This window comes from Ranitomeya imitator, chromosome 2 (assembly GCF_032444005.1).
Source record: "Ranitomeya imitator isolate aRanImi1 chromosome 2, aRanImi1.pri, whole genome shotgun sequence".
NCBI classification, from domain to species: Eukaryota; Metazoa; Chordata; class Amphibia; order Anura; family Dendrobatidae; genus Ranitomeya; species Ranitomeya imitator.
Window position 1 is genome coordinate 467,824,813 of NC_091283.1, and position 14,973 is coordinate 467,839,785.

At 44.9% G+C, this 14,973-nt stretch overlaps 1 protein-coding gene across 2 annotated transcripts in view; it reads right to left on the minus strand.

Moving 5' to 3' along the window:
• Nucleotides 1–1,650: 1,650 nt before the first annotated feature.
• Nucleotides 1,651–14,973, minus strand: part of GNAS (GNAS complex locus) — a 325,563-nt gene continuing 312,240 nt past the window's right edge. Inside the window, exons 6-12 of one of the 2 annotated variants that reach the window (XM_069751232.1) lie at nt 8,554–8,608; nt 7,599–7,672; nt 7,035–7,093; nt 5,927–6,047; nt 4,549–4,679; nt 4,364–4,431; nt 1,651–2,922 (exon numbers count right to left, since the gene is read on the minus strand). In XM_069751232.1, coding sequence (XP_069607333.1) covers nt 2,776–2,922; nt 4,364–4,431; nt 4,549–4,679; nt 5,927–6,047; nt 7,035–7,093; nt 7,599–7,672; nt 8,554–8,608 — 655 coding nt within the window. In that variant the 3' untranslated portion in view covers nt 1,651–2,775. The remainder of the gene's footprint in view (nt 2,923–4,363; nt 4,432–4,548; nt 4,680–5,926; nt 6,048–7,034; nt 7,094–7,598; nt 7,673–8,553; nt 8,609–14,973) is intronic. The other variant, XM_069751231.1, reaches the window with a different exon arrangement.

Consider the following 14,973-nt stretch of genomic DNA (forward strand, 5'->3'; position numbering starts at 1 on the left):
TTCATTTCTGTCCTGCCACTTTGCATTCATTCCTGAAAATCACCTGAAGGGTTACTAAACTAACTGACTGCAGTTTTCAATATGTCAGGGGGTGCTGTTTTTAAAATGTTATAACTTTTGGGGGTTTCCCAATATGTGGGACTGCTAAATTCACTTGTAAATTTCCTTGAAAAAAAAATGAAACATTTTACAAATGGTATTGGTGTAAAGCAGACATGTGGGAAATGAAACTTAGTAATGTTTTCCTATGGTATGACCATTTGGATTAAAGGAATAATCATTCAAGCTTTGAAAATTGCTAATTTTGTAAAATTTTTCTCAAATTTCTGATTTTTTTTATAAACACAAAACATATCAAATCTAAATTTACCATTATCATAAAGTATAATGTGTCATGAAAAAACAATCTCAAAATCACTGGGATTTTTTGAAGCGTTCCAGAGTTATGACCACAAAGTGACTCTGGTCAGATTTCAAAAAATTGGCTGTCACTAAGGGGTTAAGTTTTTTTTTTTTTTAATATGAAAAGCACAAATATTTGGCCATTTCTCCAAAGTGTCCCACAAGACATTTTTCATCACAAGACCAGGCCTCATGTTACTGTGAGCAGCCTGAGTGGCCTAAACCTGCTACCCTGTCCTGTAGCATCTCCAAACTTGTCTCTCATCAAGCCCATCATTGGTCAGAAACTGCAAAAAAAAAAAAAGCTGCCAGCAGCAGATCTTGGTGATTTTTGTGCCCAAGTGCATTCAGAGTAATGGATATCGGATGAATATTCTGCTACGAACCTCATCGATAGCAGCCTGAGAACATGAACTGTTGGGGGCTATGAGAAATTGAGTTTGGGAAACACTGGTTTAGATAAATTAAGATCAGTGGTTGACTGCTAAGATCCAACAAAAGCAGGGTCTCACAAGCCCCTGTGTAAATGTAAGTGGTAGTCTGCCTCTGCGATCCTAGATCTCTTCATTTGCATGGGACTGATGGAGATTGTGTTGACGTCAGTTTCATCAGTGACTAGAGCAGCACACAGAAGACTTTGGGACCCTCGTTCTCAGAAGCACTGGAAAACCCTGCACTCATCTATTCATTTGCCTGAACCGAGGGTGTCCGATAGAGGACAACACTTTTAAAGGACCACCATGGCACTTTGCACTTTTGCTCCAGTATTACTAGTATATATTAGATCTGTGTATCTCGCACACTAATCAGCAGTATTATGGAGGCACCAATTTCATCTTGTGTAGTTCAAAGGATGGAAGCACTAGTTCTTATTTGTAGCAAAATTTGGTTTATGTAGAAACAAGCCAGGTTTTGTTTTTGCACTTGGATAGATGTTTCAATGAGATAAAGCCACAGTGGGTTGCATCATGAAGACCCACCAGAAAAGTGGTTAAATTTGCAACATTTGTACAATTTTGTAATTTTTTCCACTAAACAGGTTTTTGCTTTTTTTTGTAAACCAGGAAGAAAATAAGTAATATTACAGATCAATTTGCCCCATGTTGAGCTGAACGCAGGAAGGTAAAACAGGGAAATAGGTGTGGGGGGGGGGGAGGGAGGGCAAAAGGGACATTGCTATACAGTCATTTGACATACTTACATCTTAGCTCATTGTACAGGGGCACAGCCAAAATCAAGGCACAAAGCTCTTCTACAAGTTATTTTTTTTTTTCAATAAAGTTGTACAAAATAATACATTTTACATTCTGTACAAAGAATAATCCAGCAGTAAAATAAAAACAAAATAACCAAAAAAAAAAAAAAAAAAAAAAAAATGAAAAGAAAGTGAGGGGTGTTGTACAGAAGGAAAGTGAGTGATCATGTTTGTGAGGACAGAGGGCTAACATTCTGCACAGGATCGAAGATTTAAAGATCACACAAGGTCGTTTAAAGGACGAAATGAAGGAGAAAAGGGTGAAGAAAAATAAAATAAAGCGTGGCTAATTCGGCACAAATGTCCAGTTTTTTTTTTCTTTTTTTAAATAAATACGTTGATATGTTGAAATTCATATCCAAAGTATTTATTGTTTTTTCTAAAAATAAAAAAACAAAACGAAAAAAAAAAAAAACAAACAAAGAAAAATGGCACCCTTGTTTAAAAGGCATAAAATCTCTTTGCCACTGCCCTCCCGGTGAAGGCAGGGAGCCTCCCAGCTCCATAGTATCAAGACACAATATTACAGTCGAGTCCTTTCTCAGTCGGCGGCCAGCAACGCAGTGAAGGAATACAAACGTGATATAATGGGTGAAGGTCGGGTGGGTAGAATTCGGCCCATAGCGAGGGATGGAAAGAGTACAGTCTCCAGCCCACTGCACAGACCTCTTCCAGACACGTGTATACATTAGAAGGCAAAATCCTGCACCCGCCGCGCTGCATTTAACATTGGCATTTTACAAAGGTAAGGGCAAACCGGGTTAAGGATGGGAGTCCATAAGTCAAGGGTACATTTGGCGCCAGCCCGTGCTGTTTCAGGGCAGAAGGGGGGTGAGGGGCAGCAAGCTAACAGTTCCACAAATTGTCCGACAGCAAGGAAACAAGCAAAAGAAAAAAAAAAAAAAAAAGTGCGAGATGGAGATTGCACACAGTTATTCCATCCCATTCTGGGGTGACCTTTCCCCACCCCCTTTGTTTTTATGGTCGTGTGGGGGAATCGTTGTAGTTTTATTTTTTATTGTATTAAGAGTCCAGGGAAAAAAGAAAAAAAAAAAAAAAACATGGAGGAAAAAAAAAAAAAAAGCAACAAAATTTTTTTTTTATTATTTATATCGCCATCACAACAGTTCGTACTGACGGAGGTGCATCCTCTGGATAATGTCCCGACAATCATTAAAAACCCTTCGAATATTTTCCGTATCCACTGCACACGTGAAGTGAGGGTAACAGTAGTGCCGCCCATCCCCGCTTGCTGTACTGATTCTCTGTAGACGGCAGGGAAAGAAAAAAAAAAAAAGTTAAAGACTATATAACGAGTAGGATATATAAATATAATCAAAAAAGAAGCCACTGAACAAGACACCTAAAATGTATCAATCCGATCACTTCTGCAGGACATTGCACCTCCAATATAGACTTTCTATAGCATGGGACTCTGGAAAAATGAATACTAAACAGACAAAAATTCTGAGCGCTATATCTTAACTCCTTAAAGCACTGCACCTTTATTTTACAGTGCAGGAATCCTGCACCATTAGTTTGGAACCATTAACCAATATATCGCAGCCTGCGTGGCTTAAACATGCTACCATGGCCTCCAGCATCTCCAGACTTGGGACATCATTGGTCAGCAATTGCAAAGGGAGCTGCCAGCAGTGGATCTTGGCGATTACTGTGCCCAAGTGCATTCAGCGTGGCAGAACAGTCTTCATACATCCATTAATAGCCTCCTTCATAGCAGCCAAAGTGTGTAACTGCAGAGATTTCGGCACATGGCACTCAATGCCAAGTAAGTCGATATGATTTGAAAAGGTTTCCATTTTTTTCATTATTTGCCTGTCATTAACAGGTCTTTCCCTTCTGTGATCTCCAAAATGTCACAATTTATTCTTAGTTATTTAAATTTCAATGTTGGGGAGAGTATTATATACACTTATGGATTTTGCAGCATTAAAAAAAAAAAAAATCCACAATCACTTGCCCTCCCTGACCTAGCAATACATTTCAGTTTATTTACCAAGTCTGCCCGCTAGACCACAATCCAGCCTCTACCAAAAGGTTGGATTCGGACTCCTGTCCTGCTTGGTAAAGAGGTATTTGAAACACACTGACTGATCTGAGAGGGCAAGTGACTGAATTTATTGGCCTTTGTTTACTGCTGCACACATGAAATAAAGGAGATTTGTATTTTCTTACCAATCAGAGGTACTGGATTACCGTACCCATACCATATTAGAGGGAATCAGTCAGCAGATCTTTGCTATGTAATCTGAGTGCAGCATCATGTAGAGGCAGAGACCCTGATTCCAGCAACTGTTTTGCCATTTCAGTAAAATCACTTAGCAGGAGACTGGACTAAATGTCTCATGCAGTGTAGTCCTCCTGCTCTCTGTAACACCGTCCCTGATTAGCAGATTTCTTTCAATATACAGTATACACAGAAAGCTGCCAATCAGTGGTGGGGTTAAACAGAGCTCAGCATTCTGAGCTCTACAGCTGAGAAAACTGCATTAAAAATCACAGCAAGCAGCACAGTAAGTGACACATCGCCGGCATCAGGGTCTCTGCCACTATATCAAGCTGCTCTCAGACTACATAGCAATAACCTGCCGATTCCCTTTAAATAAAAAAAATATATATACATTTACCCGCACCACTAGTGTGAATAAATCAACCAGGAATTTATACAAAAAGGAAAAAACTTACAAGAAACTCATCTCTAATAAAATACTTGGCCCTTGTGACTCTCGGGTCCTCCATGGGTTCTGGAATTGCTGGAATGACAAGACAAAAACAATCAGATTACCAAGGTTAATCCACAATGTCTGGCCAGCGTCAAATACAGAAAATGTTGATCCATTTATACAAGAGGGTGCAAAGACAAGACGTACCATCATCTGGGGTGGTGTAACGACTAAATTCTGGAAAGTAGTCCTCAATTTTTGATTTTCCAGCCAAAACTTTGTCTGCAAGTAGATCTTGTTTATTCAAGAAGAGAATGACTGAAATGGTCCGTAGCCACCTGAGGAGGGGGGGACAGAAAAGGACACTGAGGTGCCGTCACTGAGCAGGTTAATAATGTGAACCTGCAGATTAACCCCCCCATACCTGCACGTCAATAGCATGTTTTGCTGGGTACAGGTTCCCTTTAAGTCAATAGTTAACCCGCATCCATTTGCAGCTCATACAGGCCTATTTTGGGCCTTAATGACCTAACAAAATTTCCCCATCAATATAATATAATTCAATGGCATCTTTACAATCAAGTTTATTTTAAAATGTATATAACTTATTACAACTGGATACCAGACTACATTTAAGGCTGGAGTCGCATTAGAATATAGCGTCTGCTGCGAGCGTGATCAGAGTGTCAGGGCACTGTGCTCGCATTAGAGAATAGCACCACAGCTGCGGAAAAGAGTAATTTCTCCATCTCCTCTATTGCCAGCGTCCGCAGGAATAGCACTGCACTCGGATCACATCCAAGTGCAGTCCGATGTTTTATAAGCACCCACATGCTTGTATGGGCAATTGCTCTCGTGCCGAATCAGCATAAGAAAATAATTGCAGATGTGATCTGCCCCAAGTATAACAGGTCCGAGGGCTATGTGAGGTTTTATCGCAGAGCACTATTGTACGCTCATGTGACTGTCCTAAGGGGTTAAGTAGTTGAATTATGGAAACAACACCTTTTAAAAACTAAAGCTTCCTAGAAAAAGCTACTCATTGGGGTGTTGCATGTCAGCAATTCAATGTCCAAGACTGGATCCATACTACTACCCTGGCAAATTGGGAGGACCTCCTATTTACCTGCAGAGAGCACATGGACATTGTTGTGTTGGGGCTCGCTCACACGGCCGTGCGCCACCTGATGTGTTATCGGATAGCACTCAGCTCAGTATTATACTATGGGGCAGTGCAAATCTGCAAAACTTTTTATTTTTTTCTTATGTAGATTCGGCATTAGGAAAACAAAAAAAATTACAGTGTGCTACGAGTGCATCCGACAATAGGACTATGCGCACCCACATAATTCTATGCGTGTGTAAAACATTGGACCAAACTCCGAAGTTATCCTCACATACAATGGAGAAGATGGAGAAATTAGGCTCTCCGTCTTCACACCAGTGCTCCAATTCTGTCATGGGAGAATCCGGTCACACCAAAATAACACTCGGCTCACTCTCTGACAGATTGAGCGGAGTGTCATTAGCATAATCAGCCCGATTCTCTCCCAAGAGAGAAGGTGGACACGTAACCAGACAGTACCTATTGTTCCAGATGCTCTTGAAGAGGTTTAGGGCTTCCTGGAGCCTGTTGGTCTGATTGTCCTCCCGGATCACCATGTTATAGCTGCTGCTGGCAACCACAAATATAATCGCAGTCACATCTGAAAGAAAAGAACAGGTTTGTTAGCGAAGGAAACCAATATTAGATGCCAACGCATAAATCGAGCCTTCATCAGCAGGCTACAGTCCTTCCACAACCCCTTGTGCCTTCTCAGAGGATTGTCAAATACCGCTCTAAACCCCTTAATGACAGCCGGCACGCATTAAAACGGCAACAGCCGAGGGGCCTTATTCCCTCACTGTAGTTTTATAACTCCAGGGTTTCACCTACTGGAGGTAGCCGAGACCCTGGACAACACAATCAGGGCCAGATTTCCCAGACCCCAATCACGTGATTATTCAATGGATAATGGCGATCAAGTATTGAGAAATAAAAAGTGTGTCTGCCATAAAAACAATTTCTCTTCCGACATGATATACAGTGAAGGAATTAAGTATTTGATCCCTTGCTGATTTTGTAAGTTTGCCCACTGACAGACTGGAACAGTCTATAATTTTAAGGGTAGGTTAATTTTAACATTGAGAGATGGAATATAAAAAAAAAAATCCAGAAAAAAAGAGGTATGACGGTGACCAGCAGCCGATGGGCGTGACGTAAAGACCCGAAACTACGCCCATCAGAGCGGACTGAGAAATTAACATACAGTGCGGGACACATTAAAAAATGTTTTTGTGAGTATACAAAGGGGAGTCAGGGGGTTCTATAAGGATGTAGGGAAGGCATAGCAGATGCTTAAGGCGATATTATTAGCTGCTATGCTGGTGACAGATTCCCTTTAAGCAGAGAAATCTGCGCACAGTCGAGCAGGGAAGCCTAAAAAGCAAACTTCTCCATCTCAAATTGTGGTACTGGGCGAAGGCCACGAGGAAGCAAAGAGTATTGGCAAAATCGAGGTTTAACTGTAAATTTGACCTTTGTGTAGGGCCGTGTGCCGGCTAGGTAAACGTCAACACTTCCATCTCATTTAGTCAGGTATATGATATTTTCTGTCCTGTATACATCAGTGTGGCAGGACCTTTAATCTTACCATTAAAGCACTGGATCCATTTTCTGCGTTCATCACGTTGGCCTCCAACATCAAACATGCTAAATAAGACAAAGACATTAGTCAGAGAAGGCACTGGTCTGCCGTGAGTTACAGCGGGCGGGGGTCCGACCTCTCAGACCTCAGCCATGCTTATTTAGCACTGCTGCCCCTTCTCAAGTCTCCTCTACACAGCGGCGCTCCCCGACAATCACTTTGGTTTCCTGCGAGTATAGAGGTGAAATAGTGAAGGGAAGCCAGTGCTACACCAGCGCAGCAGACACTTCAGTATCTGGGACCCCCTGCGCTCCTAAGTGAGGGCATACCCTAGCAGTAGGTCATCACTTTAGATGATGTGAAGACCCCTGTAATACCACTGGCTATTAGAGCCATTGCGGTACACATGGCATATGCTGCTTATAAGGGGTCATATGGAGCTACAACGAGGCATTCAGCCATAGACGTAGACCGTCAGCGAGCGTGGATCTACACGGGGTAAATCCTGGGCAGACAGGGGGGCTTTACTTCTCATACACACATTCAATGCTTCATACATCCTGTACTTACTGAAAGTTCACTTTATCAACCTGAAATTTGGTTTCAAATATTCCCGATGTCAGGACTCTGCATCGTAGTAAATCCTAGAACAGAAAATGGAGTCAGTTATCGCCAACACAAGATCACAGCCTGAACCAAGATCTGCCAACTGCGGTACAGTAATGTGAAAAAGATCTCCGACAGCTTTATAGGAATTTTAGGCCACGACATCTGTAGGGAAGGGACAGGCGGTTCTGAGGTCATCAGCGCAATGAAAGGTCTCAAAAGTGAAAATTAATCTGAGCATCAACTGAAAGGGAAACAATGGGACGAGCACAGCATTTTTTTTTCCTTAAATGTTAGAAATAGTGATGAGTGAACGTGCTTGGATAAGGTGTTATCTGAGCATGCTTGAGTGCCAAGAGTGCCTTTGGCGTGCTCGAATACTAGGTTTTAGCCCCCGCAGCTGCAGGTCTCAGCCACAACACATGCAGGGATGGCCTAAGAAACAGGTAATCCCTGCATGTGTTGCGATTGTCCTACTGCCACGAGACATGAAGCCGTGGGGACTCAAACATAATAGTATCAGAGGACGCTGAAGGCACTCTAACACTCGAGCATGCGCACTCATAACTAGTTAGAAATGAAGGAATTCGCACCTGTCTACAGTATGGGTGATAACCGGGGGAAGGGGGTTCTGGAGTCTAATACAGGATAAGTAATGGAACGCTGTACATACTGACCATAAACAAGAGGTACAAGAATTTGGACATGCACTAGGCAGAATGAGGATGAAGTCTTGTGAATGGCAAACTGGGGTTCATTCACATGCCCGTTCATGCCGGTATATGTGCAATGTGGGATCTTGCTACTTATAGCAACATAAAGCTTCTAAAATGAAAAATTAGTCAGTGATCAAGAACCACGTGCCCGGCCCAGAGCCATGCAGACATGATCGGTGTCCTTACGGCAGATATGCACTCACCTGATCAGTTGGTGTATAGTCATTTTGTTGGACAATGTCAATTTTGTCTAGAAAACTGTGAGGCAAGAAGAAAACATATTTAGACTTGAAATAAATGCAGCAAAATGGTAAAATTTAATATACTTTGTTTTTTAATTTTGGCAGTTTCCGGGGGAGGGGGTACATTACCACACAGATCGCTGATCTAGCAGAATTTATGTTCTCAGCTACACGCTATGCAACAGTTGTGTATTACCAGACCTTCTGGACTACAACATATATTCTTCCCTGCAGCGAGTATGGGGCACCGCCGATAGTAGAGGAATTATTATTATTATTATTATTTATTGTTATAGCGCCATTTATTCCATGGTGCTTTACATGTGAGGAGGGGTATACATAATGAAAACAAGTACAATAATCTTAAACAATACAAGTCACAGCTGGTACAGGAGGAATGAGCACCCTGCCCGCGAAGGCTCACAATTTACAAGGGATGGGTGAGAATACAGTAGGTGAGGGTAGAGCTGGTCATGCAGCGGTTTGGTCAATCGGTGGTTACTGCAGGTTGTAGGCTTGTCTGAAGAGGTGGGTCTTCAGGTTCTTTTTGAAGGTTTCGATGGTAGGCGAGAGTCTGATGTGTTGTGGTAGAGGGTTCCAGAGTAGGGGGGATGCACGAGAGAAATCTTGTATACGATTGTGGGAAGAGGAGATAAGAGGGGAGTAGAGTAGGAGATCTTGTGAGGATCGGAGGTTGCGGGTAGGTAAGTACCGGGAGACGAGGTCACAGATGTATGGAGGAGACAGGTTGTGGATGGCTTTATACGTCATGGTTAGGGTTTTGTAGTGGAGTCTCTGGGCAATGGGGAGCCAGTGAAGGGATTGATAGAGGGGAGAGACCGGGGAATAGCGGGGGGACAGGTGGATTAGTCGGGCAGCAGAGTTTAGAATAGATTGGAGGGGTGCGAGAGTGTTAGAGGGGAGGCCACAGAGCAGGAGGTTGCAGTAGTCAAGGCGAGAGATGATGAGGGCATAGACTAGGGTTTTTGCAGATACATGGTTGAGGAATGAACGGATTCGTGAAATATTTTTGAGTTGAAGTCGGCAGGAAGTGGAAAGGGCTTGGATATGTGGTTTGAAGGAGAGATCAGCGTCAAGGATTACCCCGAGGCAGCGAGCTTGTATCATTTACCAGGATGTGGCAACATGGCCAGACAGGAGACCATGAAAACATGGACCCTCAAAAGGATTATGTATAGGAAGAATGAATACATGAACATTGGCCATTGCTACAAGTCACCATGTATGGGGCCCAAATGCCCCCAAAATCAGCACACACTTGCTAATCATTACGAGTCTGGTGTTCCAGATAAGGGTGGGTGGAAGTCTCCTTAATCTAGAGATCGGTGTCGGCCAGAAGCAGTCACTATGCGGCTGCAGACACTGTGCTGCCCATGTTCTCAGCGTGTATGACCATCGGCATAGTAAAATAGAGCAAAAAGTTTTAAAGGACCCTGGTTACACCGCAACAATGAGATCGTGCCAGGACTATTAATCAGAAGAGGCGCCAGGGATGCCGGCAAGTAGCAGGATGTTTGCATGGCATTAGTCCGATGGCAAGAGACTACAGACGTGACGGCATCACCATGTGCTTGCAAATCCTTTTGCTCAACTCCAGCAGATGTTCTGAATCTAATAAACAGCAGGGGGCGCCATGAGCATTTCTTAGAAGAACAAAAAAAAATGCAATTCCAAAATGGTCCTTTTTTTGGGAGAGCAAAGTAGGCCTGGGGCTGCAAGACGACTTTGGCCACAACACTGGCCAATGATAGCAATGGGGAATCAAATCATAGTGAAAGGAAATGTGGCCATTCTTCACCGAAGGCATTGTCATCTTCTTAAATGGGTAAAATCGCAAATCACTTATAATAAAAAAAAAAAAAATATATCTTTGCCATTTACCCATTATAAAAAAAAAAAAATTTCTACATTTACGGCTTGCTGCCTACGTTACTGGCCATCTCTGCAGTCTAACCAGAAGAGGCAGTTTTCCTAGGCAAGGTGTTTATAACCAGGAATGAACCACCTCCTTGCAAACAAGATGATGGGAGGTTGGGAAGTGGTGTGCCCTTAAAGGGGATTTATCAGCAGGAAATCACCCCCAAATTATTTGTATGTGCATGTAGCACTTTCAAAGCCAAGTCCAGTAATACCTCTTTTACATGGTAAGTCCATTACTTTGTTACTGAGAAATCAATGTTTGTGCTTCTATGTAAAAGAACCATTTGTAGATCTGAAGCCTCTGTCACTCCAGCTCTATTCCGTGCCTAGTGCTGCTGGCTCCTGCTTGCCTGACAGCTTATATGCTGTGGGTCTTCTGGTAAGGGAGCCATCAGTCAAGGAGGCGGCGGCACTGGGAGGGGTCTAGAGCTGGAGTGACAGAGGCTTCAGATCTGCCATAGTTGTTGAGCCTCCTTTGCATACTGAAACGCCGATTTCTCAGGAACGGTCTGACTATACATTGCTGGACAGGTGTTTGGAAGAGCTACATGTACATATAAATAGTTAGGGGGTGAAATCCTGCTGACAGATTCCCTTTCAAGGCTGAACAATGGAAAACCCCTTCAAGACAGAGTAAACATGCCAGAAATTTTACTGGTGACCCCCATCTTATCAGGTACGGCGGCCATCTGCTATCCAAGGCATGTAACTTTATAGATGCCATTTTTTTTGCCCATTAATCCGAATGACAGGCCGATCCTAAGCAGACGACGTGCGCTCAGATGCCTGGATGTAGCGCACATTCCTCCCACACTGAGGCAGAGGGGCAAAGCTATCCGGAGCCTGAGGCAGCGCAGCTCCGAGCCATCGCAACGGCACACCTAGACCAAGCGTGGGCACCGGGACCCCACCAAGCCCGGACTCATGGATGCCCAATGGCCTGCACCAGCAGTGAACAGGGCCGAGACCTGAAGTCGGACTGGTAGTTTGAGAGGAGAATCTAACTTTCCCAGTGTTACATTACAAATGGTCCAGAAATAGCTGCCCGCGCCCTGGCCTCCAGCTCTGTTGTCATGACAATGGGGCCATATTACTATAAATAGCTCGTCAGCACGAAACCTTGTGAGAGATCTCTGGAGCGGGGCCAGGCGGCAGAACAAAGACACACCATTGAGCGGCTCCCCCTCCACCAAAAGCCACAATTCACCCTTTATACTGTGCGAATGCTCGCAGCAGCTTCCACATCAGTCATTAGTGGGGTCGGGGCTCGCCCCGAGGATCCTGTGCACTCAGCAGTTTATAGGGGCACTTGTACAGAGTGGTGCAGATAGACACGCTGCTTGTGGAGTGACCCCTGGGCAGTAGTCACGGCAACACCTCACACTGGAGGCAGCCATTTTCTAGGTCGGACAGATTTCAATTAAAGTGATTCTATTGGTATTTTTTCCAATCACCTTTTAGGAATGACATTAAGGAGATTTTCTCACAAAGAATGGAGGTCATACTGCCGAGATCAGCACAGATAACCAGAACGGGCCACTATATACAGCGGTGTGGTGCATGTCTGACCACCACGCCATTTATTCTCTATGGCACCCCATAGGGAAGGAATGGCGCGATGATCAAATGCCCACCACCGCTACATAAAGTGCCCCATCACTCGGACCACCACCAAATGTAAAGTTATCACCTATAATATGCATTTTCTCTTAACAGAACATCCCTTTAATGTATTCTTTGATCTAGAGGCCATAAGACGCGTGTCGTGCAGCGCATAACAGATATACATCTACACATACATTACAAAGGGCAAGTCTTCATGAATCTCCCCAGTCTTCATCCCAAAGCGCCCTGGAGTGAGATGCACCAAATGCACCTAAAGTCGGCTCAGTATCCTAAGCTCAGTCCATTTTTTTTTATATAACATTGTCGTCAAAATACAGAATAACCCCCCCACCACTCCAAAAAAAAAATAAATAGTTTTTTGTTTCTTGCAATAAATACTGCAGCTCTAATGCCAGGTGATTAATCTCCCCCACAGTCTCTGAACTTCGTGCTGGCATAAGTCATTGCCATATTAGGCACCTCGGGCTTCATTTCCATACATCTGGCCAGAACGGACCCTGTAGATTCCTATGGCATTGCTGTCATCAGCTTACGGTCGCTGTGACAAAGTTGGCCCACTCTGGCCACCCCGAGCACCGGACACTACCGCGGCCCACTGGCCACCCCGAGCACCAGACAGTACCGCGGCCCACTCTGGCCACCCCGAGCACCAGACAGTACCGCAGCCCACTGGCCACCCCGAGCACCAGACAGTACCGCGGCCCACTGGCCACCCCGAGCACCAGACAGTACCGCGGCCCACTGGCCACCCCGAGCACCAGACAGTACCGCGGCCCACTGGCCACCCCGAGCACCAGACAGTACCGCGGCCCACTGGCCACCCCGAGCACCAGACAGTACCGCGGCCCACTGGCCACCCCGAGCACCAGACAGTACTGCGGCCCACTCTGGCCACCCCAAGCACCAGACAGTACCGCGGCCCACTGTGGCCACCCCAAGCACCAGACAGTACCGCGGCCCACTCTGGCCACCCCAAGCACCAGACAGTACCGCAGCCCACTCTGGCCACCCCAAGCACGAGACAGTACTGCGGCCCACTCTGGCCACCCCAAGCACGAGACAGTACTGCGGCCCACTCTGGCCAACCTGAGTATCAGACAGTACCACGGCCCACTCTGGCCAACCCAAGTACCAGACAGTACCGCGGCCCATTCTGGCCACCCCGAGCACCGTACAGTACCACGGCCCACTCTGGCCACCCCAAGCACGAGACAGTACCGCGGCCCACTCTGGCCAACCTGAGTACCAGACAGTACCGCGGCCCATTCTGGCCACCCCGAGCACCGTACAGTACCGCGGCCCACTCTGGCCACCCCAAGCATGAGACAGTACTGCGGCCCACTCTGGCCAACCTGAGTACCAGACAGTACCGCGGCCCACTCTGGCCAACCTGAGTACCAGACAGTACCGCGGCCCATTCTGGCCACCCCGAGCACCGTACAGTACCGCGGCCCACTCTGGCCACCCCAAGCATGAGACAGTACTGCGGCCCACTCTGGCCAACCTGAGTACCAGACAGTACCGTGGCCCACTCTGGCCACCACGAGTATCAGACAGTACCACGGCCCACTCTGGCCACCCCAAATACTGGACAGTACCGTGGCCCTATTATACTGTATGGGTTTCCAGTGTTTGTTAGGTGAGCGCAGTTAAAGGTCATAGTAACAGTTTTTAAGGTTGAAGGAAGACTAAGTCCATCTAGTTCAACCCATAGCCTAACCTAACATGCCCTAACATGTTGATCCAGAGGAAGGCAAAAAAAAAAACCCATGTGGCAAAGAGTAAGCTCCACATTGGGGAAAAAAATTCCTTCCCGACTCCACATACGGCAATCAGACTAGTTCCCTGGATCAACACCCCAACAAGGAATCTAGTATATATAACCTGTAACACTATACTTTTCCAGAAAGGTATCCAGTCCCCTCTTAAATTTAATTAATGAATCACTCATTACAACATCATACGGCAGAGAGTTCCATAGTCTCACTGCTCTTACAGTAAAGAACCCGCATCTGTTATTATGCCTAAACCTTCCTTCCTCCAGACGTAGAGGATGCCCCCTTGTCCCTGTCTCAGGTCTATGATTAAAAAGATCATCAGAAAGGTCTTTGTACTGTCTCCTCATATTTATACATTAAAATAAGATCACCCCTTAGTCTTCGTTTTTCCAAACTAAATAGCCCCAAGTGTAATAACCTATCTTGGTATTGCAGACCCCCCAGTCCTCTAATAACCTTGGTCGCTCTTCTCTGCACCCGCTCCAGTTCAGCTATGTCTTTCTTATACACCGGAGACCAGAACTGTGCACAGTATTCTAAGTATGGTCGCACAAGTGACTTGTATAGAGGTAAAATTATATTCTCCTCATGAGCATCTATGCCTCTTTTAATGCATCCCATTATTTTATTTGCCTTTGTAGCAGCTGCCTGACACTGGCCACTAAATGTGAGTTTGTCATCCACCCATACACCCAGGTCTTTTTCATTGACGGTTTTGCCCAGAGTTTTAGAATTAAGCGCATAGTTATGCATCTTATTACTGCTACCCAAGTGCATGACCTTACATTTATCCCCATTAAAGCTCATTTGCCATTTATCAGCCCAAGCTTCTAGTTTACATAAATCATCCTGTAATATAAAATTGTCCTCCTCTGTATTGATTACCATGCAGAGTTTAGTGTCACCTGCAAATATTGAAATTCTGCTCTGAATACAAGGTCATTAATAAATATGTTAAAAAGAAGAGGGCCCAATACTGACCCCTGTGGTACCCCACTGCTAACCGCGACCCAGTCCAATGTGCTCCATTAATAAC